The following is a 24,077-nucleotide window of genomic DNA, read 5'->3' as shown; positions in this document are numbered from 1 at the left end:
TGTAATTGCATTTTGGGCAATTTGGAGCTCGCTACATACCTGGAGAATACATATATTTAAGCCTCTGCTACTTCAGTTTCAAACAAAGTGCAGCACTGGAGGACTCATTTAAATAATGTTAAATCTTTTTAATTTACTCGATTTGTTAATTTGTTGTAGTTTAAAAACCTGAAACTGAAAGAACAGAGTCTTTCATTTTTTTAAGTGAGGACTGATTTAAATAAATCTTAAATTAAGCTTTTTAAATATGCAGCGGATGAACTGGGCCTGCAAGGTTATCAATTATACTGCATTAATAATATGCAGAAGTCTGCCTGGGTGGCGTCTCATGACCTTGCTAAGAGCTGTAGAAGCTTGTTTACTGCCACATTCCCACTGCAACTCTCATCTTTTAACATCGAAATGAAGAAATAGTCGGTGTACATAAGAAAATAATAAGCTCCATCGTAATTGCACTAATTACAGACTTTAAGTCCACTCTATTTTTAAGTAAAGGCAGATATTCCGAGTTTTTAAGGAACTCCCACATGACAGCAGTCTGGCATGAGTGAGACTGGTATACTGCAGTCAGATTGAAATCTTCTCTTAGTCTCGTTCCAATCTTGCTCCTTTCCTCTCCTCCTGAATCACAGCACCACCCCCCGAGGAGAAAAGGTAAAGGTCGCTAATTAATAACAGCGATTGACGATTCGGTGGTGAAGATCAAAAGGAGGTGATGAATTGTGCAGTCGTGCAGTTATGACAGTAATCTGAAGTAATCGCGTCCCTTCACTACAACCGCAGTGAGCTACTCTGCACAACAGCTCACAATACATCACTGGCTCTCACTCTCCCTGTCTCGTTTGTTCAAGTCTCCACTGCAGCTGATCCAAGGTCAGCAGCAAAGGAAGGTGAAGGGTCAGGAGAAACCGACATCATGAAGAGCCGGTCAGAAGATTAGCCTCAACCTGAAGCAGCATGAATCTGTGACCACACAGTCGAGTAATATCTCACCTCTGTCCTCCCACGACGTTCATTCATCTTGTGATAAACTCAGCTACCAAAAATGGATGTTCATTATATAGCCAACAGCTGGGAGGCTACACTGCTGCTGCTGATGTGCGATACACACCTCTTCCTATACATTATCAGCAAATGTTCATCCAGCAAGACACTTGTGTGTTTGCAGTGTGTGTGTGTGTGTGTGTGTGTGTGAGAAACCCAACAGCTGTGAGACAGTTAAAAAAAAGAAAGTGTGTACCCGTGTCACATGTAGCACCAGCAGCTGCCCAGCTTGAAAACCTACAAGTCCCGACAAGACTTCAGCTGATAGATGATCTTCATTATAGTTTCCTTCCTCAAGGGAAAGAGCTCAGAATGTCCCTCTCTGTCTGTTTTTATACATCAATAACTACCACTACACAATAGAACAATCGACTGAATCCCTCACTGCTTTTAATTGTGTTGTTCCCACAGAATAAAGCCCCCAACTTGAAAGGTGAGGAAAATCTGAATTCTTTCTAATGGCCAACAGGGGGCAACTCCACTGGTTGCAAAAAGTTGTATTTCCACTGGATTGTCAAGAGAGTTTATAAAGAAAAAAATCTAACTTAAGAAGCAGATGAAAATTGGGCACAGATAAACAAAGCAATGAAGGAGGTCTTTTCACCTGAAGATGGTGATGTACAGGCAGGCTGTTATAAAAAATAGAGGAAGAATAGTCTGGTTTATCTACCAAAAAATTAAATGGAATTACGTTCAAATGGGCAAAATTCTAATCTAAGGAAATATTTTGGGCTAATTTGAATTGGCAGTGTTGCATGCAGTACTGTGACGAAAGCCAAAAACTTTGAGACGTCAACCAATCGCATCCAACTGCCTAGGTCCACTTAATTTAAACACTGTTTGCTAGGACTGTTTGTAGGTGTGTAATGAGGGAAATACTTAGCTGTGACATCTTATTTGTTCTCATTTCATTCATGGGAAATAGATTAGTGATACAGGAAGTCAATCATGGCAAATCTTCAGCGAGATTACATAAACATTAGCTGAGAATTAACAGCGAGCCTGATGAATTGCTTCGACTAGTTTCTTCCAACTTGCAGTACACACATTTAGTTAAATGTCTATTACCTTGTCAGCTGCAGTTGGGGAAATGCTGTCTTTTAATTTGCATAATTAAACACAAATAAAGGCGAGAGCCTGTGTGCGTCTGGCGACTGTGTGACTCATGTTCAACAGAAGGGAATGACGTTTGGATTCGCAGCGGGGAAACACAGAGGTACCCTGTATAGGATGCTAGCACCACTCAGCATCAATACTGCATGCAGTAATGTTGGAAAGCCAAGCACTCCGGACCATGAGACACACAAGAGGGCTAAAATAAGAGCCAGCAGCCACTGATCCTTACAGCTTGAATAAGCTCTTATGTGGTGAAAAACAGCTCTGCATTCATCATATTGTATCCGTGGAGAAAACTGGGTCAGATGGATAATAATGCGGAGGTTTTTGGGTCTGCATTTGCCAAACTTCTTCCCGGTCAGCAAACCGAGGCAACTCCTTACGAAAATGTTACACTGGTTTTCGTTTAAAAGCAGAGAGACAATTTGATTGGATGGCACTTGATTCAACAAAGCTACTCCTAATTTGCAATGGCAACTGCAGTCATGTATTTTTCTGTGTTGACACTACACCCAAGCTGCACAACTTGAGGCACACAACGCATCTATAATACATATTTTCTATGCACACACATTAATTTATGATGAGCTATGGATTATATATGTACGCACATGTTCATGAGCACATTAGTCCCACCCACCTGTGCTGCTCTGGATGGTTCTGACAGTGGTGGTGGTGCGTGGTGGTGAGTTAGCCCTCCTGTTGGCCACCGTGACCCCTCCCTCCTCTTCCTCCTGCGAACATCCTTTCTCTATGGCGCGCACGTAGCTGTGGCTCCGCATACGGAAGCAGCCGGGCATAGGCAGGTCCAGGGCATCCACCGCCTGCGACTCCATCTCACTAAACACTGACTCACACACCGCCTCAATCTGACCGTTCACCTCCACTTCACTCACCTGCGAGGGAAGGGGGGGGGGGGGCACACTCAGACATGCAATATTTGCACACAAGCCAGGAGTGTACAAAGCCAGAAAAATAAAAATGTGACAGCAACACAGTGCAAGAGGGAAACATCTTCTAGTGCTACAGGACTTGATATTACTTCTTAAAGCTTCACTAGGCAGGAGTTACATGAAGTTTGGACGGTGCATGAAAGTGTTCACTGTTCGCATAATTCAAAGGTTCTATAAATGACATTCTGCCACTACAATTCAACGAGAGCATCAGCACCAGCATCCCAGACTAAAAGAAACCATAATGTCTGCAAAACTAGTCCCTTAGTACCTGGACCCAAACGGAGAGATTCTGGAGCTGGATTATTTTTGTACATTACAAATAGCAACCATCGCTTCATTTTACTTGGGTGAGGTAAAGGAAGATGCTAATAGTTGACCCAAATACATGATTTACTAGCTTGCTAGCCAACCCGTTAATGCGAACTACTTACATAGAGTGGGGCATCTTATTTGTCCCCCCCCCCCCCCAAAAAAAAATTGCGGCTGCTAACAGGAAGCTAAAGGAGACGGCAAAGTTTGTCAGTGACATTTAATGTCTTTGTCTTTGAGACAAAAATAGAAGAAGCACGCAACTCCTGTCTGCTACAGAGTTTATTCTAAGCAATAATCTAAAAATCCTATTGGAATGTGGTTGAGAGAAACCATGGTGATGCAAATTTACAGTTAGCCTACAATAACATATCATCCCTGCATCACTCAATATGCTTCAATTAAATGTTTTTGTATGGTTTGTACTTGATTATCTCTACCATCATATTGATGTTTTCAATTTCAGATATAGAACCTTTAAGACATGCAGATTCATCCTGTTTTCCAAAGATACATTGTGGGTTGTTTTGGGGGTTTTTTTTGTAAGATTTATCAGAAACCAAAAATTGTGTCTATGTTAGCTTGGTGTTTTTAAAAAGAATAAAGTCTTTGGAGTAAAAATGTAGGTTCAGTTATTCCAACAATGTTCTGCATTTTTCACAAAGCAGCAGGACAAGATAACCTGAACGTTAACGTCTACATGGGTCAATCGAACTGCAAAAATTCTGGTTCCTACAGTTCCAATGGCTCATTTCCTCACCGTCTTTGGTGAGAAGATGCAAAGCCACGCAAAACTGGTGACATCATCAAAAGGTGCCACTCAAGATAACGTGTTCAAATAGTGGTTTGTGGGTAGGATCAAAGAGCTGCCAAATGTGTACATTAAGTTCAAATTAAAAATATCATATCATTAAATCTCTGCTGTATAAATTAAGATTGATGAAACTCTGTACATTTGGACAAAAACATCCTTTGAATTTATACATGCAAATAAATGTAAATGATATACAATACAGCTCTTGCTGGTATTTAAAGTCTTCAGTTACAAGCTGCCTTGTGTAGCTTTAAGCCATATGTAGAAATTAACATATATTTAATAAATAAATATATTAATGAAAAGCAAAACAAAACAAAACAAAACAAAAAAGTCCAAGGAGTGCAGAGGGGGAGGAATCACTTTAGGATAAAACTTCAAAGGACTACAGCGTGAGACACTATAAGTGCTGGTATCAAAGGTGAGAATTATGAAGTGTTGAAACTAAGACTACTGGAATTAGAAGGTGACTTAATCTACAATGCTAGTGAGTGCAGGTTGGGATTTAGAAGAAGGGAGCAGGCTTCAAAGCAGGGTCTGTAGAGCAAAAACAATATTAAACATTCCTGCTACAAACTAGTGAGAAAAGATTGAGGAGTGTGTCATAGGTGCCTTTTTCCCACCAAACTGGTATAGGTTCTCAAACTGGTACTGGAGGGTTTTCTGAATCTTGGTTCTGTCCAAAAAATATCTCGCGTTCTCACCAGTTTTGAGTTGAACCATCAAGTCATTGATGAAGGGCGTTGCGTAATTTACGGGGAAAGTCACACACCTGGCAGAGCTGTCCATACATCAAAGTTTCAAGGTGAGTAAACAATGCAATTCACCCATACACAGCCTAGATATACGACAGAACACCTGAAAACTGATAAAAACAGGGTTCATGTACTTCATTAGCTTATACCCAGGTAATCTCTACAAACAGATTCTGTATCTGAATACAGAATCTATACGCAAGGGAGAAAAGGTCAGGACAGGGAAGCTTCTGGTGTCTGTTTGAGTAGCTTTGACCAATCACATCTGCGTGGGCCTCAGTTTTGTCCAGTTGAACAGTGGAGCACAAAAAAAGATGGAACGCACTTGCTGAATTCCAAGATTTAAAAAAATGGATGTAGTCGGAGGATTTAACAAAGCCGTTGTCGTGGTTTGAAAGTGTTGACTGAGTGAATACTGGCCACTTTTGAAACAATCCACTCATATTTGTCATGCAAACAATGAGCAGCGGACAGAACAAGAAAGAAAGTCTCGGGCCGGATAGCCACAGGCTACATCAGAAACCTTGAAACACACGACGGTCACGCAACGCTAACGTGGGTGCGTCTGAACACACATATGGCGTTCATCTACTAAGTGTAGCGGAAGGGACGGCGAGTCTTTTCAGTTCCTACTGTGTATGAGTTTTAGGGGTTCTAAACCAATACTTTTTTGGTGAGAACAACTCAAAATAAAGTTGGCGAATGAGAGTAGAACCCGTTCCCTATGGGTGGGAAAGGCCTATGAGTGGGTTGTGCGCGGGCAGGTAAGATGAAGCTCCGTACTGATTATATTGTCAAGTTTGCAGGCAGACCGTGTAGGGAGCAGGACGTAAGGAACAGGATGTGGCCAGTGAGAGAGGGAGTGTCCGGACAGTTTATACCATAAAAGCTTGGAGTCAGAAGGGTTTATGGACCTCCCTTCAGTCCACTAAAATTCATCTTTTGAATGCATCAGAGTATGTACATAATGTGGAGAATGAAGCTGTGCACCTTATTTTGTGGTGATAACACAGGCTCTCTCCACTGCCTCTACTATCTAATTGTGAGATCTTCAGTATGGTCGCTCAAATAAAGGGATATGCTCTTCATCATTTGGAATCAAGTTCTACTTCAATTATTCATAACTCTATGTGCCTGCATGCTATTTTTTTTATCTAATATAGCAGATGCCAAATTGCTAGTGATGATATTAGAGTAAAAAAAAAAAAAGGGGGTGGGGGGTGGGGGTCTGCCTGCCCTCCTGTATAATTGACCAACCTGACTGTACTTGTCGTGCAAACACACATACACACTAACTGGGGGATTTGGGGCTCCTCTATTCTTCACATTTGCCAAATTTTGACCAGATTGTTAATTCCTACCTTTGAAAACCTAAAGATGAGATTTCCTCCCTCCTGCGCAACCTCATTGGACAGCAGAGGTGCAGAGGGTGTTTAGGGGCCACAAGGCAGGCCCATGAATGCCACTAACCTGGCTGATGGTGCTCATGGCTCTCATGTAACTCTCGTTTCGTGAGCGGAATTTAGGTGAGGCCAGCAGCCCTGCCGGGTCCAAGCTGTCCAGACTCCTATTGATAGAAACTTCACTCACCGCCCGCAGATAGCTGTGACTCCTGATCTGCAGCTTGGGTGAGTGCTCGGTGGAAATCCTGTTGAGGAAGAGGGAGGACGAACAAAAAAGAAAAAAGAAGAAGAAAAAGTCAAAGCAACTAAGGTGAGAAACATTGTGAGATAAAGGTGTTAAAGGAGCAGGGGAAACAGAAGGAGAGATAAAGCGATAAAGGGGAGTTGTAAAGTACTTGGCAGGGGTGTATGAATCCAGCGATATAGATCAATCCACAATTGCTTTAGGAGACACCCTTATCTAATCACCAAGTGTAGAACTATTGAGAAACACAGTAGTTTAGCTAGCTTGTCCTTGAAGCACCTTGTAAGCACTTTCCAAAGCATTTAACAGCAAGAACAGTCACATACATATGTCCAAGGAAGCCAGAGGAAGTGCCTGGGAGGTATACTGAAGTTAGGGTTTCACATATGAACTGTGAGAAAGACACAGACACACACACACACACACACACACACACACACACGCAGACACACATCCTGTCTAGAAAGACGATGAATAGGTGGCTCATTACCTCTCACCTGCCTCCAATCCAGTTGCTCAGCATGCTCCCCCCCTCCCTGCTAGGAACGTGCGTGTGTGTGTGTGTATAGCTGAGGCAGACGCTGGGTTGAAGCTGAACAATTAATTAATCAGGGGAAGTAAAAACCCAAATAGCTGACTCACTTTCATCCTCATGAACATCGTGGCCTACTAAACCGATATATAGAGGGAAAAAATTACAGATTAGATTCTTCAATCATCCGTGAGCAGGATGTTCCTCACTCTCACATCACCAGTGGGTGTGCAAAAACATTTATATTCAGAGACACATACTGTACACTCTTCCTCCAGGTCAGGTCTGCTTTAATTATGTATTTCCTCCTTAAAATAGGGCATGGTTACCAAAGCAAAGAAAACTAGATTACTCATTCTTGGATGGAAGAATAGAACAGGGAGGAAGTGGATGAAGGATGGAGAACAGGGAAAGGGAAGAATAATTACTGTGATTGGAATAAGGGTTAATATTTTTGATGAACTTTAAAAAAAGAAAAGAAATCTGTCCGGGTTCTTCCTGATTTAAAATACAGAAGCGGAGCCTAAGAGGTGTGTTACTTATGCACACTACTTTTCTCATCAAATCATTTTTTCCCATTTTAACGTAAGATTTTACAGTGGTGTCTCATAGTAGGGCCGAGTATTTGATTTGTAATTAATGCAGTGTCTTTTTGTTCACAGAAATATAGTTTTATTAAAGAATGCGCTCTTCAATGCACATTATGCAACATTAAATATATAGAATGAACATCTGACATTCAAAAACGTTTCATGGCAAGAATTAATGATTAATTCGTGTTTAAAGTGACACTTTACTGCCAGATGTCTTGAATTCACCAAGCCTTTTTTGGCTTCTTGGTTAATCCAGAATTCTGAAAGCGCTAGGTTGTTGCTATAAGCTGATGGGGACTGAAGATTAAAAACAAAAAAATAAATAAATAAAAGCTTAGTTTAGTTAGAAACTCTTGAGTACATCATCCAATGCAGTCCAAGTATTTATACTGCACAAAATGTAAACGTTCGGCAGTTTGGTCTCCGTTAGCTTCAAGCTGCAAGTGTTAGCTAACGTTTTCTGGAATTTGGATTCACCAAAAATGTCTTTATAAAAATGTCTTTATGAGTTCAGTTTATCAAATGATGGATAAAATATCACCTTTCATTTTGTTTTTTTGTAAAAAAAAAAAAAAAAAAAAAGTCATGTAATTGGTTTTGTTTTTTCGAATATGTATGTCAGATTATCTTGGTCTAATGGGATTGTTTTTTTTATAATTAGCATTTTGACTATTCAATGGATCAATTTTGAAAAAAAAATCCTTATCAGCCATCAAGACGAATACAAAGTATAACAGAATACATCAATAAACAGTCACACAATTAAAATAAAAAAGGCAAAGCTTTTTCCCCCCATTTCAACATCTTTCTCTCTGCCAATCTTATGCTAGCAAGATGTTGCAAATGGTGACTGTGCCGATTCAAGCAGGATTTGCAAGTAAACGTGTTTCCCATAATGCTGAACCATTCTTCTAACCTAAAGTCAGTTTCCAAAATAACTATAAATTTGATTCTATTAATACTAAATACATTTGAGCTTTGTTGAAGTGTTGAGTGTTTCCTCCCTACTTTCCCCGGTGCAACATTTGCTATTTTCCTCTCAACATTTCCAATTTCCTCCCCAGAGCTTCATGCGCTCATAGGTTGTTGAAGAGGGAAATGAGAAGGCGCATCGTTTAGACTGAGAGGAAAGAATCCCACTGAATATCCCAAACCACAGCGATTGGTATGAATCATCTATATCACACACCTGGAATGATGGCGGGTGACGCACAGAAGACTCAAGCAGAGGAAAAAAAAAAATCTACCAACACCATTATCTCTAGCCACACATCTGCTCTTGATTTCCCCGTGGAGCTGATTACGGGCAGGCCCATCGATGTCTATTGCGACAACTTGAACGGCAAACCTACTCTGTAATCAGTGCCGACTAAGGTAGGGGGTCAGCATGTCCCGGTGTGCCCCTCTATGGAACAAGTTACATTAATGATCACATGGTCAGGAATCAACCCTTTCTGAAGCAGATTTCTACTCGTCCTCTGAGGGGCATTCTCGTCATCATTTTCTCCTCTTCTTTATCTTCACCATCTCACTTTATCCCCCCTTTTTTTAATCCACCTTCCGTTCCATCCGCGTTGGCAACTTTTCTTCCTTATCTTTCATTTCCTCTTCGTCACTCTCTGAATCAACCGGACGGTCAGAAGGACACAAAGGTGGACATGTAATTACCGCAACCTATTATTCATAATGACTGTTCTGTAAACAAGATTAAATCTAGGCCGAGAATAAATTAATTTGTGACAAAAAAAGATGGTTGTTAAGTGAGTAAGTGGAGAAAAGAAAGGATGCCATTTCTCCTGAGTTTTTTTTTTTTTTTTTTGTCTGCCATGAATAATCTCGGCTGTTTAAACACAGGCTTCGTCTGCGTGTTTTAATAAGGATGAAGGTTAGCACTGGCTGAATAAATCTCACAATTTCTCTGGAGCAAGTAGTCAGAGAACACAATGGTCACAAAATTGGCTGGGAAACATATGGAACAACAAAAGCTGATTATTTAATCATTGAGGAGTTAAACACAGACTTGTGCCAGCTCCCAAAAGCACAGTGTGAAAACAAGATGTCAGCTGCTCCTGCCACAATTTTCTATCTTTGATGTGCAGCACCGCAATTTGGTTTGTTCCACTGGGTTCCATCAGATGATGATGGTGTTCCCTGGGCCAGATTCAATTCATTAGTGGGCCACAAGCTGTGCCACTTGCACTTACATAAGGGTTTGTGTGTGCGTGTGTGTGTGTGTGTGTGTGTGTGTGTGTGTGTGTGTGTGTGAGAGAGAGAGAGCAGTAACAATGACTGAGCACCCACTTCTGTGTTCTTTTCATCTCTGTATATTACACAGCTAATCAGTCACAGCCCCGTACAGCAACAGAAGACTCGTGTTTCCCATTTGTCCACCGTACCGCCGCAATCTGACAGGAAATTATAGACAGTACAACAAAAGCGGACAAAGCTTCCCGGTCTGAAATGTGAAGCCAGTGAGGACGTACCTTCAACTTGCACTGGTGCTACTGAAAAGAAGTCCATGAGCAAACTGACCTGACCTTCTTCTAACGTAGTTTATTACTTCAGTAAACACTTTTCTAAGAAGTTTGTGGTCTTACTGTGTGTTGACACCAAATGCGAATTGACATTCGTGCAAACAGTTTCCATACAAAGTCTATGCAAACGCGCGAATGACGCGAAAGTTGAAAATATTCAACTTTGGCAAAAAATTCACGTTACGACAGCCAATCAGGGTTGAGGCTGTCCCGACGTCACAGCTGACTGTGTCACAAGATGGAGGACAAGTTGATTGTGGCTATGTGTGGGAACCTGTTGCTATGTGACACTACGTGTCAAAATTACAAGAACCGGTTGAATAAGTTGGTGTCCATTCGTGAAATTCAGTCACTGATCCTAGCTAGCAGGTCGTTAAACTGGCCAGTCGTCATCTGAAAATACCGCTGGAAGCAGCAGTTATCCAGATGCAGCCCCTGGAGGAGCTCGGTTCACCGAGCGGTGAAATTCACCGGGCTGAGCTCGCCTCTAGATGGTGTTGATAACCCAGATACGACGGCGTTTAGTTTTCCGACGTATTTCGGCCTTCCACAGCAGGTACAACGCAACAGTTCTTTGAATATCCACGGTGAAATGGCGGAAAGAAATATTGCCAGAAATACTCGCTACTTGGCCAAGTGAACGAAAACCGCGTATTCGCGCAAAGGACACAAATGGGCACTAAAATGATCCGGCGGTCATATTTGCGCGAATAACGCAACACGAAATTCGTATTCGCGTTTGGTGTGAACACACAGTTACTAAGGACTTGGATTTCTAACTCTGATACAACAACTTGAAGATTGTGAAATTTGGGAAGAAAAAAAAAAAGCATTTTTGGAAAGACTTTATCCTGTCTCAGTTTAAGGAGTTTCGAAATTTTCATTCATTGTTTACAAATTGAAATTTACTATACGGCGCAAAAAGTGAACTGGATGAAGGTCTAATTGTAACCAGCTCTAAGAAGGAATACCGCCACCTGACATTTAACCAAGAAATGGATTCTTCTTCGGTTTTGGTGCAAGTCTTTGGATGTAAGCTAATATATATACAAGTTTGTGTTTGCTTATAGGTCAGTCTGGGAGACACTTAGGTTTCATTTTTGTATTCTTTCCATAAAAAGCAAAGTTACGATAACATGCACATGAAAATCATTGTTTTAGGTTTGAATAATGGTGTAAATATTCTTTTGTTTAGACTTCCTCTGAAAGCACCTGCTAGCATTCTTCATTATGTTCCTTCTTCACGAGTTAACCTGCTTACTCTTAATTCCAGATGTTTCTGTTCACTCGATGTGTCTCAAGACATTGACATCTTTTTAGTTGGATTACAATGCCTATGAATATTTTATAAAGTCATGCTGGGACTAAATGTGCCGCTGAGCTGAGTGTGTTCATGCAACAAGAAACATGAAAATCCTCAAAAGATAGAGCCCAGCTTTTAGCCTTGGATCCTTTCAAAGAGAAAAGCTTGGAAAGAGGAGCTATCTGATGATCTTCCGAACCTCGACGACGCATTTGTGAAGAAGACAGCGTTTATTCTTGAAGGGAGTTTTCAATACATGAAGAGGCATTATGTGTTTTCAATTACAGCTCAGTCTCTTCAGCAATACGGAGGCAAACTGTGAAAATGGAAGTGTGTGTCTGACTTTTAAACAGAGAATAGATAATTAAGCTGCGGTCAGCGAGAGTCAGGGACTCGTCAACAAGCCAGGCTGCTGGCGGGAAAATAACTCTGACTTTCCCTTTCATTCTATTAATGCTTCCTCTTCTTCTTTCGCCTGCTTTATTGTTTCTGTTTTACTCATACCGCAGGCTTCAAGAAGGATGCAAACGCATGTAAGCATAGAGACGAGCACTCAAGCTGCAGCTATCAACCGTTTTAGCCTAATCGCATAATTAATGTTTTTAAAGAGCAATAGTTCATTCACAAAAGAGAAAATAAGTCAGGTTTAGTAAAAAAAAACCAAATTATATATAAGTGGTATTTATGACTAATGCCTCATTAATGGTTATCATTGTGATTACAATTTTATATCATCAGTCGTGTATCATTTTGAGCTGAGTATTTGGTTATTTCACCCATCATAGTTAATTAGCAGGAGCTTGGAGGACATCATTACGAGCCATTACACATATTCTTAATGACAATGCCTTGTTTAAGGCTTCCGGCCCACCTTTACCCTTTACCCAACAGCCCCCCCCCCCCCCACACACACACACACACACACACACTTTCAAATGATGATTTTTTTTAGGCATTCAAATTACTCAAGGAATTTTTTTTCAGCTCTAGAATACTCATGAACTACTTAAACGTAAGCCATTTATCAAGATAAATACGTGGTGCGGCAATATCAAACGACTGAATGGGAGCCGCTAGTTTGAAGTATTGATCTGTTTCAGGTTCCAGTATCTCAATTTCAGAATAAATCTAAAAATTTGCTGGTTAGCGCACCTCGAATGTGATTTGGATATTTACACACACGATGAAGAGATCAGCCCTAATGCACACACTCACTTCAGCGTGGTCATCTCTGTGAGCGATGGCTGAGTGGCCTTCAGGTAGCTGGCTCGCCGTGCCTGGACCTTGGGCGAAGGTTTGGGGCTACAGTCCGAGTCTCCGCTGTCATCTTCTGCCATTGCCTTGATATAGCTACCGCTTCGCATCCGCCGGCACGGAATCTCATCATCCTTCCCCAATGGAGAAAAACCACTCCAGTCGTCCTGAGGCACCTGTAGAGACGAGAGGAGATAAGGTTAACACAGGTAGCCCTCCAAAACCTGACAGCTCTTACACATGCACTTAAACATGAATAGGAGTAAACACCCTTGCCCTGAAATAAACACAGTCCTGCACTAAAAGATGCAGCAGGGTTTATCTTGATCATACCAAAAGCATTTGAGTGCCGGAGGCCTTCTTTTGTCTGTCCTGTGACACAAGCAGCATATCAAAAGCAGGGTTTTAATTATTTAGCAAAAAAAAAAAAAAAAATACTCAGCAGTACTCTGGTCTGCGTCTGCTCTCCTGACTTTTCACACACAATAATGAAGGTAAAAATAAAAGGAGGTAAGGCTATCTCCCAATTCCAATCTAAAAGGGAGGGAGAGAGAGTCAAAGACATTGAGAGAGGCGGAAAAACAAAGGAGGTTTTGTTCAGTAGAACCACTGCAGTTCCAATGTGAATGGCTGTTAGGGCACCAGCTCTGAAGTGAAAGAAATGAGATACAGGGTGAGAAAAAAGTGCTCGAGAATCCTTCGACAGAGCAGCCCGTAGCTAGGAAACTGAGCTGACCTTGATGTCAGGGGCAACTAACATATCAGGAAGGACCACATCTTTGATGATGTCAAACGAATGTCATTATTGAGGGGACGATGAGGACAAGATAAAATCATGCTTATAATTCGAATTAACCCTTGCAACCTGTGGGAGAGAATTCAAGTGCATGTGTGAACATCAGGGGTTAAAGTTCTTGTGTTAAAGATGAACAACAACAACAAAAAAAAAACATCTGTAGCTAAACTTAAACTTCCTCAAAGCCTTTTCCTTCTTTCTCTCTTTCTAGAAAAAGAGTAATGGCTCTTTTAGGCTGAGAAATATTGCTGTGCTGCAGTCGCATCCTTCCTTGATCTGCTCGCTCTGTTTTCCAGGTTCTTAAAATGCACAGCCACACTGAACTTCCTCTCTGTCTTTTATGTTCCTTCACTCTCTCACACTGTTTCTAACCTCTACTCACTCCATTCACATCCTCCTCTGTTGCCCTTATTTGCTCTCTCTTGGTGCTTTTCCTACAGGGTGCACACACACACACACACACGCATGCGCGCAGGCACACAGACGCACACACACTGCACTTTCTCGTCATTTCTCTCCCCAGGCTTTCATTTACAGCACATTCCAATCTGAAACACTTTTATCTTTTCCAAAACAGAAGCGGGGTGAGGATGGTTGAAGTGACTGCATGCATGTGTATGAGGGAGTAGAAATTGAGAGAGGTGCTGCCACCATTTATTTCTGTCTTTTCTCCGTCTGTTCACCTGTGTTGCTCTCTGATGTAATTTATCAGCACCTCCCTCTCTCTCTCTCTCTCTCTCTCTCTGAGAATGAGACACACTCATTCATTCTAGAACCTTTTACCACAGTCTTTTCAAGGCGGGAACATTACGTCGCTGTTACACCTCACCGCCTAAAGTACACAGAGACAGAGCGGTGGGGACAGATCGTTCCGCATCTGAGCCCTCGGCGGATGTAGTAAGTAGAATTGACGTCTGTGTAAAAAGGTACAAGCCGGGATGATGGAAGAGCCGAAAACTCGTTTGCACGTCACGCCTTCATCAAACGAGGACCGAAACATCCTGTGTTCACATGATCACATTTCTACTTGAATTGTTTGGACCATTAAGACTTCCAAGCTACCGGCTGGAAACAACACACTCAATCATTTTTGGAGGTAAAGGTTGTCTGGAATGTATGCCACCATGGTCTCGTGGTTATGTTTGGGCAACATACCAACCACTTGTTGTTTTCCGTGGCAAAAGTTCCATTTTTTTCAGCGAGACGAATACCGGATTGAAAGTGAGCACAAGCAAAGCTTCACAGAGATCACAAAGGTTCCATAGCGGTTGAAAGGAACTCCGTACGTCTTAAAAGATTTACAGACTTTATAGTCCCTGGGTGCAAAAAACACATAATACACAATTTTGGGGAATGTTTGTGTGGAGTGAATCAGCATGTTTTTGCAAATAGTTTTCAGAAGAGCGAAAAATGCCATCCAAAAGTTTGCCACAATTAAAACCACAATTAAATTGAGCAACGGGAGAATATCACTGTTCGACAAGTTCCAAATGGAGTAAAAAAAAAAAAAAGACAACAAAATGTAGTTTTTTCGTCTGAAATTAATGAAGTGTAAGCACCCGATTTTAATTGCCTTATAATAGTGGCATTAACAGGCCTTTTCTCTCTTCCTAAGAAGGGAAGCAGGTGTTTGGTGTCCTGGCAGCTGACTCACACAGGTTGGGTCAACAATGCCCCCTGCTGTCCTGCAGTTTGAGGAAGACTGCACTCCAGGTATGACACAACATGCAGTTTTGCTCCTGCCTCCTTGATACAACTGTTGCATTTGTTGTTTTCTGTTTGGATCATCCGTACATTATCAGTGGGCAGGGTGCATTGTTGTCCTACCACCTTAGGTTAGGTTGGTTTTGAAAAAAAAAAAAAAAAAATATATATATATATATATATATATATATATTTTAGTCCATTCTAAATAAATGTTTTGGACTTAAGGCATGAGGATCCAGATACTTGATTATGAATATTTCCATGCATGTGGAAGCAAACAGACAAATGGATGACATGAACATGACTCCAATATAAGATACAGGGAGTGAGAGGACGGCTGCTGCCCAGGTCAAACACATGCAGAAATGCAAAAGCGTGGAGGGACAGCTGGCTCCTGGAGGGGGGATGCATGAAGCGCGACATGCGAGAGGTGAGGCTGTTGTAACAGTCCTACCTGTAGGAAGTGGCAGGTGCGTCCCTGCTCGGCTTTCACTAGAGCTTTATCTAGGTTGACTGAGGCCTTCTGGTAGACCTCTCTTGCTCTGCTCACCGTCAGAGTAGAAGACCAAGAGCTCTTCTTTAGCTGCACTTGGCCATCCAAGCCGCCCATCAGCTGAAGCCCTCCGCTGCTACCCCCGGAGCACGTCGAGCACTTCACATCGTTGTTGCTGCGTGATGTCTTGAGAGAATGAGCGCTGATGGTGTTGTAGGACTCCATGAAGTACTGCGATTGGGATTTGTCCGGATGTCGCCCCATGGTCATAACCCCTGATGGGGGGCCTGCAGTGTGATGATGGTAGAGGCATACCTCTCGATCCAGAGTGTCATCGGAGCTCCAATAGCCTGAGATAGCGGTACGCATCTTAGGTTCTGACTTGGAGCGGTCTTTGCTCTTGCTACGCTTGCTGTGCTTCAGGGTTCCAGAAGAGGAGGGTGGGTCATCAGGACTGGATTTACTGCCATTCATCCTTCCACTCCCACCAGACCCTGAGGGCCCCTCCAGGGAGTGGGACTTCGTGAAAAGCTTCTGAACAGAGTGGACGAGGTGGCGGATTCGACCAGGGCTGTCACTACGCTGGTGCTCGACTGCAGTTCGCTTGTACTGAAGTGTGTGATAGCCTTCACGCCGTACCGGTGCCTGCCTTTCAAACTGCTCCAGCAGGTTAGAAGGGATGCGATTGTTGGTTCCACTAGTTCCTCCATTTCCTTTACTGCTTCCTGTTGGCCCTGTATAAGGCACCAGAGCACCACACTCCTCTTTTAGCTCGTGGTGGGAGCTGTAATGCCTGCGAGGGAAGGTGCAGCTAGCCAGGTCAGGGTAGGCACCGCATTCAGACTGGAAGGAGCTGCGCTGGGTGTAGCAGGGGTGGTCTGCAGGATGAGCCTCTCCAGGGTTGAGGAAGTAGGACCGACGATCTGAGTGCCCCAGGGTCATGGAGTCATAAGAGGGGTCACAGGTCACTGTGTTATGGTGACTATGGCTGCTGGACAGGCCTTTCATTGTCATCGTAGCTGGGTCAATGTGCACATCCAACTGCTGCTGCGGGAAGTCTGCACAGGCCCCGAAACTAAGTAAACACACAGCAAACAGGAAAGAAGAGAGAGAAAAGAGAATTATAAATATCTCCCATTTGCATACACAAAACACAGCAATGTCTTCATCTACTCTAATTTGAGCAAGATGCTTTCTGGCATTTCTCCATTAGAAAATTTGCTGATGTTGACAGGATGCTGCTGACATACTCTTCACTTTCAACCTTTTATGTTTGTCCTTCAAAACTTCAAAATAGGAGGATCTCTAAATATAGAAGCCACTTTGGCATGTGCTCCCTGATCTGTCCTCAAGCTCCCTCCTCTACATCTCTGTTTACGCCAGTAGATTTCAGTGAAACAGTGACAGGAGATCGAGGAAGCAGAAACAAAAGGAAGAGAAGATATCAAGGCGAGTTCAGGTCTATTTTGAGCTTGAGGGTGTGCTATATTCATTCAAGGGTACTGTTAAAAATTAAGCAGCGTCTCTGAAATATGAGAAATTGCAGAACTTTTTGCGTCCTTCGCCGAGAGTTCTAAAACCCTGCTTATAGCACTGGGTACACAAGCAAGAATCGCTACACAAACTTACTCTGCTCACAGACGTCGATGAATAGACGTATATTAGCGTTTTTTTAAATGTCTTAAGATAAGATGTCTATAAATAGACGTACATAAGCGGTTATTTAAATGTGTAACGCTTAATTTGTAAATCATAAGGAGCCGGAACGCAAAGTACATATGACAGCTCAGGGATGAGAGAGGGGCACAGGTCCCGGAACGTACACAGATTATTTAAAGACCATCCCATCCCTGACCTGTCGCTGGATATCCCAGGCTCTTTTCCGCTCAATGCGCTCTCCTCTCTTTCTGAATGACCGAGCTGATGTCGCAGTTTCCGCCTCTTGCCCCAGCTGTTGTAGTGGGCTAGCTGATACCAGGGTACCTGCCTGTTGCTGGTCCACTTGGCCTAACCCTAACCCTAACCCTAAGTTCCATAAAACCCTGCTGAGAATTTGATACACTACAAAAAAAAAAGGCACACGCTAATTTAAGGCAGCCTTGTGTGAGAGTTTGCATAAATTTTGACACTAGAATTTAATAGAACTGAAAATTGGCCATAAATATCCGTTATCAGCCTCCTTGACATACTAGAATCGGTATTGGCTCTGAAAAAAAACCCAATATCGGTCGATCCAGAGTATTAAGAGCCACCCTGACTGATTTGGTTATGAGAGGACAGTCTCTACTACAATAGTGAAGACACTCAGTAAATCCTGACTGCGTCCTTCTATGTTTTCATTTGCATACCAAGTTGGGAGGTGAGATCAGGTCACAAGTTTTCACAGGAGACAAACTCATTTACACTTGTCCACTTATGATCAGCTCACTCAAACCAGATCTTAAAACCAGGTCTAAACAGGAGCATTAGTTTGCTTTACAGTTCACCTGCTCCTGTGTACACATGCACAACAGATAATGGCAGCCTGATGCTACAGTTCCCCGTGTTTCACAGCAAACTAATTGGCCAGTAAAACCCAGCTGACAGCTTCTGGACCTGCTGAGGCAACCAGCAGTAAACGACCTTTCCCTTACATGGTGATATGAACACAATGACATCAATCTGCTCCCTTAAACTGCCCCTCCTTACCCATCTGTGGCCGTGGCCAGCTAGCCGTTGAACCCCAAAGACTGGAGGTGAAGCTAACGAGACAATAATAAGACCCCACACACCCGGGCGTAGCGCTGTGACAGCAATGTGGGCGAGCCTGCGCGGGGAATTCATTACTGCGATTTATAATGCGCTACCAAAGGCCACAGTGGTAAATACAAAAGAGAAGGAGAAGGAAACAGGGTTGGGAGGTGAAGGGAGGAAACATAACTAGAGAAAATGAGGGAGACAGAGCAGTGCAATCAAATATCAGAGGACACCGTGTAGGGCATATGCAGGATATTTTTTTTTAGCATGAATATTGGATGAGATTTATCTCTTTATTTCATTTGGGGTAAACTGGGTGCTGGATTAATTGAAAAAAAAAATTAGTCATTTTCTTGTTGGTGCTAAACCAGGGGATTAAATCACTCTGGGAAAGAATTAAGTAAATGCATTACTCTCATTTTTAGAGGGGAAAAAAGAAAACAGTGTGCCCCCCACCCCCACCCTTCTCCTCTGCAACATACTCTCAATGAACTCACATAAAGCACACACCAACATGCCCGGCGTCCGCTTCTCGCTGGGCACTTAAAAAGTGGGCTGTGTCCAACTAAAGGTATTCATTGCAGTTGACAGAGATCCCTTCTGTTGGCCACTGAAGCACAGAATGTGACCTACATAAAAGGCCCTCGCGGTGATCCACAGCGGCGTGTTTGTGGTACAGCTGTCTGCAGCACTGCACTAAAGCTGAAAAGCTGAAGTTGGGTCATGCTGGCTTTCTGCCTGCTAGCCACACACACACACACACACACAAATACATTGTGTGTCTGACAGGCTGCATATCCCTGTTGAATTTCGATGCTGCTAGCTTGTAAAGTGCAGTTTACCAAGAGGAAGAGGAGGATCTGCTGGTTCTGCGGCGGCTGTCAGATACAGCCCACAGTGACATGAGGAAAGCTCATAGACAGCTGTGGTGGTGTATTATGCTGCACGTCCATCGTGGCTTAATGCCCTAGTTGTGTCTCTACCTGTCTGATCAAACCATCTTATAATATAACAACACCCACAAATGGACAAGCAATATTCCAAGCTGGCACTTGATGTGAATTTGACACCCGAGATGACACTGCACAGATATGAAGTGAAAGTGAAAATCAGGGTTGCATGAAAAACAAACAGGTAATCGGAAATGCTTTGATTGGTGCAACTGCAATCTCGTTTCATTCTTATCATATCACATTAATCTCATTTGAAGCACATTAAAATGATTATTATGGTGTGGTTATCTGCATCAAAGTAGAATATGATGAGCAGGCAGGGCAGGTCCCTGCAGCACCATGGTATTTAATTTAAAATGGTATTTAGATACATTTAGCCCCTAACACCTTAAACTCCCTGCGATTTGAATGTTTCACTGGGCCGTGTTTCCATTTCGATTACATTTTTCATTAAATGTATAAGCCAACCTCAACACAGGGTTTAAAATAAATAATTAAATAAATATCAGCCTTCGACAATATGAGAGACATTTGGAAAATGTATTTTTAGTAGCTTCAAAAACTAGAATACTTTTTTTTTTTTACAACAGTAGCTCTTTAAAAACATCATTTCTGCTCGGGACGCGCTTCGGAAACATGTCTCGTGCCACACCGGCAGTTGCACAATGAAAAATTACATACATGCAAAAAAAAAAAAAAATACAGCATCCAACAGAAGTGGGTACACCCCAAATGATTCAGAAATCCTCAATGCATTGCATCATTTCTGGGATGAAATGTGGACTTCCTCTGAACAATGAAAACCAAACAATTCAGAAAGACTACACCTTCAGGAAAAACTCAATGCAATGCAGGGATTCAAATATTTGGCTTATTCAGATGCACAGATCTCTGGAGAGATGTTCTTCCATTCTTCACAGGCACCTTTTTCTCAGCTGCTCTTTGCTGTAGGGGTTGTGTTGCTGTAGCTCTCTCTATACAAAGTTCGATCTGCTATTCAACAGCAGTCGATTGGATAAAAGTCAGGCTACATGGCCAGGTCACAGTTGTCAATAGTACAAGAAGCGTACCAGCACTTCTATATTCTACTCTTTAGCATACCATTACTTTTTCTTGCATATCAGAATTCTCACAAGCTACCGGTGCTCTTGAAACTGCATCATCTGAAGAGTGCAGCAAAAAAGTACAGAGGGAATTTTGGACAGACAACAAGTGTCAGTAAATGAACTTCGTTAGGCTGTTACTGGCATTATAGTGTGGCACAGGAATGACTCCTACAGCCCAGAAATAAGTTAGCTAAGATAATCATCCAGTTCCCTGGTCTCAAAGATAATGGGATTTCTTAATGGATTTTTAGTTTAATGCATCAAAAAAAGTCTGCGGTTTGCTTAACAGAATCAAATATGGATATAAATGCTGTACTTGTGAATTTAAAATGATTGAGGAGTCTTAGAAACAGGCAAAAAAAATGGTTAAATGGGCCGTCATCAGGCTGAAGAAGTGTCAAGCTAGTTGAGGTGATGTTGAAGCCATGACTGCAGATTGGCATGTGCCTAGCATAACATCCATCCATCCATCCATCCATCCATCCATTTTCTTCCACTTGTCCTGTTAAGGGTCGTGGGGGCTGGAGCCTATCCCAGTAGCCTTTGGGTGAGAGGCAGGGTTCACCCTGGACAGGTCACCAGTCCATCACAGGGCCAACACATAGAGACAGACAACCATTCACACTCACAGTCACACCTACAGTCAATTTAGAGTATCAGTCAGCCTCGTCCCCTCTTGATGTCTTTGGACTGTGGAGGAAGCTGGAGTACCAGAGAGAACCCACACAGGAACAGGGAGAACATGGAGACTCCACACAGAAAGATCCCGTGCTGGAGCCGGGGCTTGAACCCAGAACCTTCTTGCTGTGAGGTGACAGTGCTAACCACTGTGCCGCCCCTAGCATAACAATGAATCTTTACATTTTTAAAGATTACCTAAATGCTTCAAAAAAAAAAAAAAAAAAGTGGTGTTAAGACATGAACGTCTGCGAGCGAGTTTATATCCGCAATAATCAACGTATCAAGATTCCATTGTCTTTAGGTTGAACCTATAGTAATGCCATGTCAAGTTTCAGGTCGGCCTACATCGTGTCATCACTGCAGCACCACCACTAGCATCATAGCAAAAAGTTTTTTTTTTTGCTAATGTTACATTAGCAAACTCTCTGCTGCTAGAAGTGGCGCTGAAGTTAGCTAGCTGCTCTCAGGCTGCATTAAGCGCCGGTTCTACTTTGAGCTTTGTTGTGACAATGCCGGGTTTACATGTTTTGTGACCTTTTAGAGCAACTCAACATTATTACCTATTAAAATTACAAATTACCAAACGGTTACAGATTAAGATCCAGTTATATTTCCTTGATTAACTGATGCCAGACAATACACAAGCTAACTTGTGAGTCAGGGGGGAAAAAATCAACCTTTCCTTTCCTGCTCAAGCACAGTTTCTCACTCTTTGTTCTTTTGGATCTATTGGATTCATTGAAGGAGCGTGGTACGAGACCTGCTCTACTTGTAAAATGTCATGAGATAATTTTTGTTGTGATTTAGCGCTATACAAATAAAACTGACCTGACTATTGCATTATTTTGGCATTTTGCTTTGGATCATTACCAGGCTGGAATATTCCTCTTCTAGCCAAGTTTTCAGGGCCTGTGCTGTTTCCAATATTTTGGTATAGCCACAAGCATCCGTGGTGTCATCTATATCATATTGGTGAATGTGTGTGTGTGTGTGTGTGTGTGTGTGTGTGTGTGTGTGTTTCACTGTCGGTACCCTGCATTCACTGTGGCAGTCCTGGCCAGGTTCACACCAAACATGCTGGACCATCTGAGCCAAACAAATTCATTTGACTGAGCTTCCAATATTCAGACTACTTTTTCTTTTTTACATTTTGTCACTGTCACATATTTCATGCCATTCAAACATCAATCATCCACATTACACACCAGTAAAATTAAGACATAAAACATCCACCACCTAGCAAGCACCAGTGAGGACGACGCTAACTGGAGTGTATATATATACTACAAACGTCTTGTGCCATGTATGAACATGTAAATAGTAAGAAAGAAACACAACCAATATGAACAAGGGCCCTGGAGAGACTAAGACATTTTCCTTAATTAATGCTAGTGCAATAAATAAATTCCTCCCTGCCTCAAAGCTTTCAAACAAATCTTTACTGACAATTGTCACTGGCGAGAACGGTCCACGGGGGCTGGTTATGAATCATTTCCAAATTGTTGGTGTACTCGCTTCCGTTCGATACTGTAAAAAGGTCCTTATACCTTGAGTGAACAGCCTCCAGAAGCACTCATTACTTTTAAAGTGTGTACTGAACAGCAAGGTGCGCATACAAAATAAAGGAGTAGATAAAACACGTCTGGCTATGAATGTAAATTCCCTTGAAGATCTCCCGCTGCATCAGCACAGCAGGTCAATATTCTATTTAGATCCCATATCTCTGTGGGCTGAGATAAATGGAAAAACATTTTTTTCTCTCTTTATAACCTACAACACAGTCGCCGAAGCCTCAAAGTGGTCAAATCTATTCTTATTTTTCATTACTTTGACCTCAGCTCAGACTCACAAAGCAAATAATAATAATAATAATAATAATAAAAATAAAAAAGATGATATAAAATCCCAGCCTCATCTTGCTGTGTTCCTTTTTTTTTTTAACACTATCTTGGTAGGAAATCATGAAATCAATATGCCTTAATGTGCTGCTGCTGCTGCTGCTGCTGCTGCTGCTGCTGATATAAAAGGCTGCTGTAGTCAGTCCACATCCAACACCGATTCCAGGAGGAAGCTCAGAGGCTGTTGAAGGCCTTCAGAGGTTTTCTTGAATCAGGCGATGACATCCCCAACAGTCCCCAAACTTGGAAACATAGCTTCGATTGATGAAATTAAACGGGAAAAAAAAAATACTAAAGCCATGCCTCTTTACAGCCTCAATCACCAAACAAAAGAAAACATGTTCTAAAGTCTCTTGAAAAAAAAAAACCCTCCAACAACAACAACACTTCTGACATTCTAAAGATTCTGACATGAACTGGTGTTTTCTTATTTGGTTCTAAGTTAATATCGGAATCTACACACACTGAAACACATTTGGTTGTTTTCTTCAGTTCCACTGTCTCTAGTTTTTTGTCGGTATTCATGATTTCTCTCAACTTTTCTCTCTGTATCGATGTATTTGTGTATTTCGGGATGTCAGTGCTGACTGTGCACGCTGCTGACTGTACTGGAATCACACTTTCTAAAGACGTCTCTGCAGACTGCTGATTGATCCTGAACAGCGGCTGGCAGTATGTTGGAGGGGGACACAGAGACTTTCTCTCTCAAGTTTGTTCACTCATTAATATATTTCTAATGAGCTTCTCCGATGCCATTTTGGTTGATGATGTTTACATGTAGGCTACGGTGTCTCTGCATCGTCAAACAACGCTTTAAACGCTCTGGAAAAACAGGACGAAAGCTCTGGAA

At 42.2% G+C, this 24,077-nt stretch overlaps 1 protein-coding gene across 5 annotated transcripts in view; it reads right to left on the bottom strand.

Annotated features, from left to right (window-relative positions):
* The window catches only part of dlgap1b (discs, large (Drosophila) homolog-associated protein 1b), a 108,406-nt gene that overhangs the window by 32,453 nt on the left and 51,876 nt on the right, over positions 1-24,077 (bottom strand). For 3 of the 5 annotated variants that reach the window (XM_086191071.1, XM_086191076.1, XM_086191072.1), the window contains exons 3-6: positions 15,815-16,928; positions 12,819-13,033; positions 6,465-6,642; positions 2,801-3,056 (exon numbers count right to left, since the gene is read on the bottom strand). In XM_086191071.1, coding sequence (XP_086047197.1) covers positions 2,801-3,056; positions 6,465-6,642; positions 12,819-13,033; positions 15,815-16,867 — 1,702 coding nt within the window. In that variant the 5' untranslated portion in view covers positions 16,868-16,928. The remainder of the gene's footprint in view (positions 1-2,800; positions 3,057-6,464; positions 6,643-12,818; positions 13,034-15,814; positions 16,929-24,077) is intronic. The other 2 variants (XM_086191075.1, XM_086191073.1) reach the window with 2 other exon arrangements.

Source organism: Aulostomus chinensis, chromosome 21 (genome assembly GCF_037954235.1).
Source record: "Aulostomus chinensis isolate RoL2024-O1b breed Wild chromosome 21, RoL_Achi_v1.0, whole genome shotgun sequence".
In the NCBI taxonomy this organism is placed as follows: Eukaryota; Metazoa; Chordata; class Actinopteri; order Syngnathiformes; family Aulostomidae; genus Aulostomus; species Aulostomus chinensis.
Note: the sequence above shows the minus strand (reverse complement) of the source record. Positions and strands in the feature narration are given on the sequence as shown.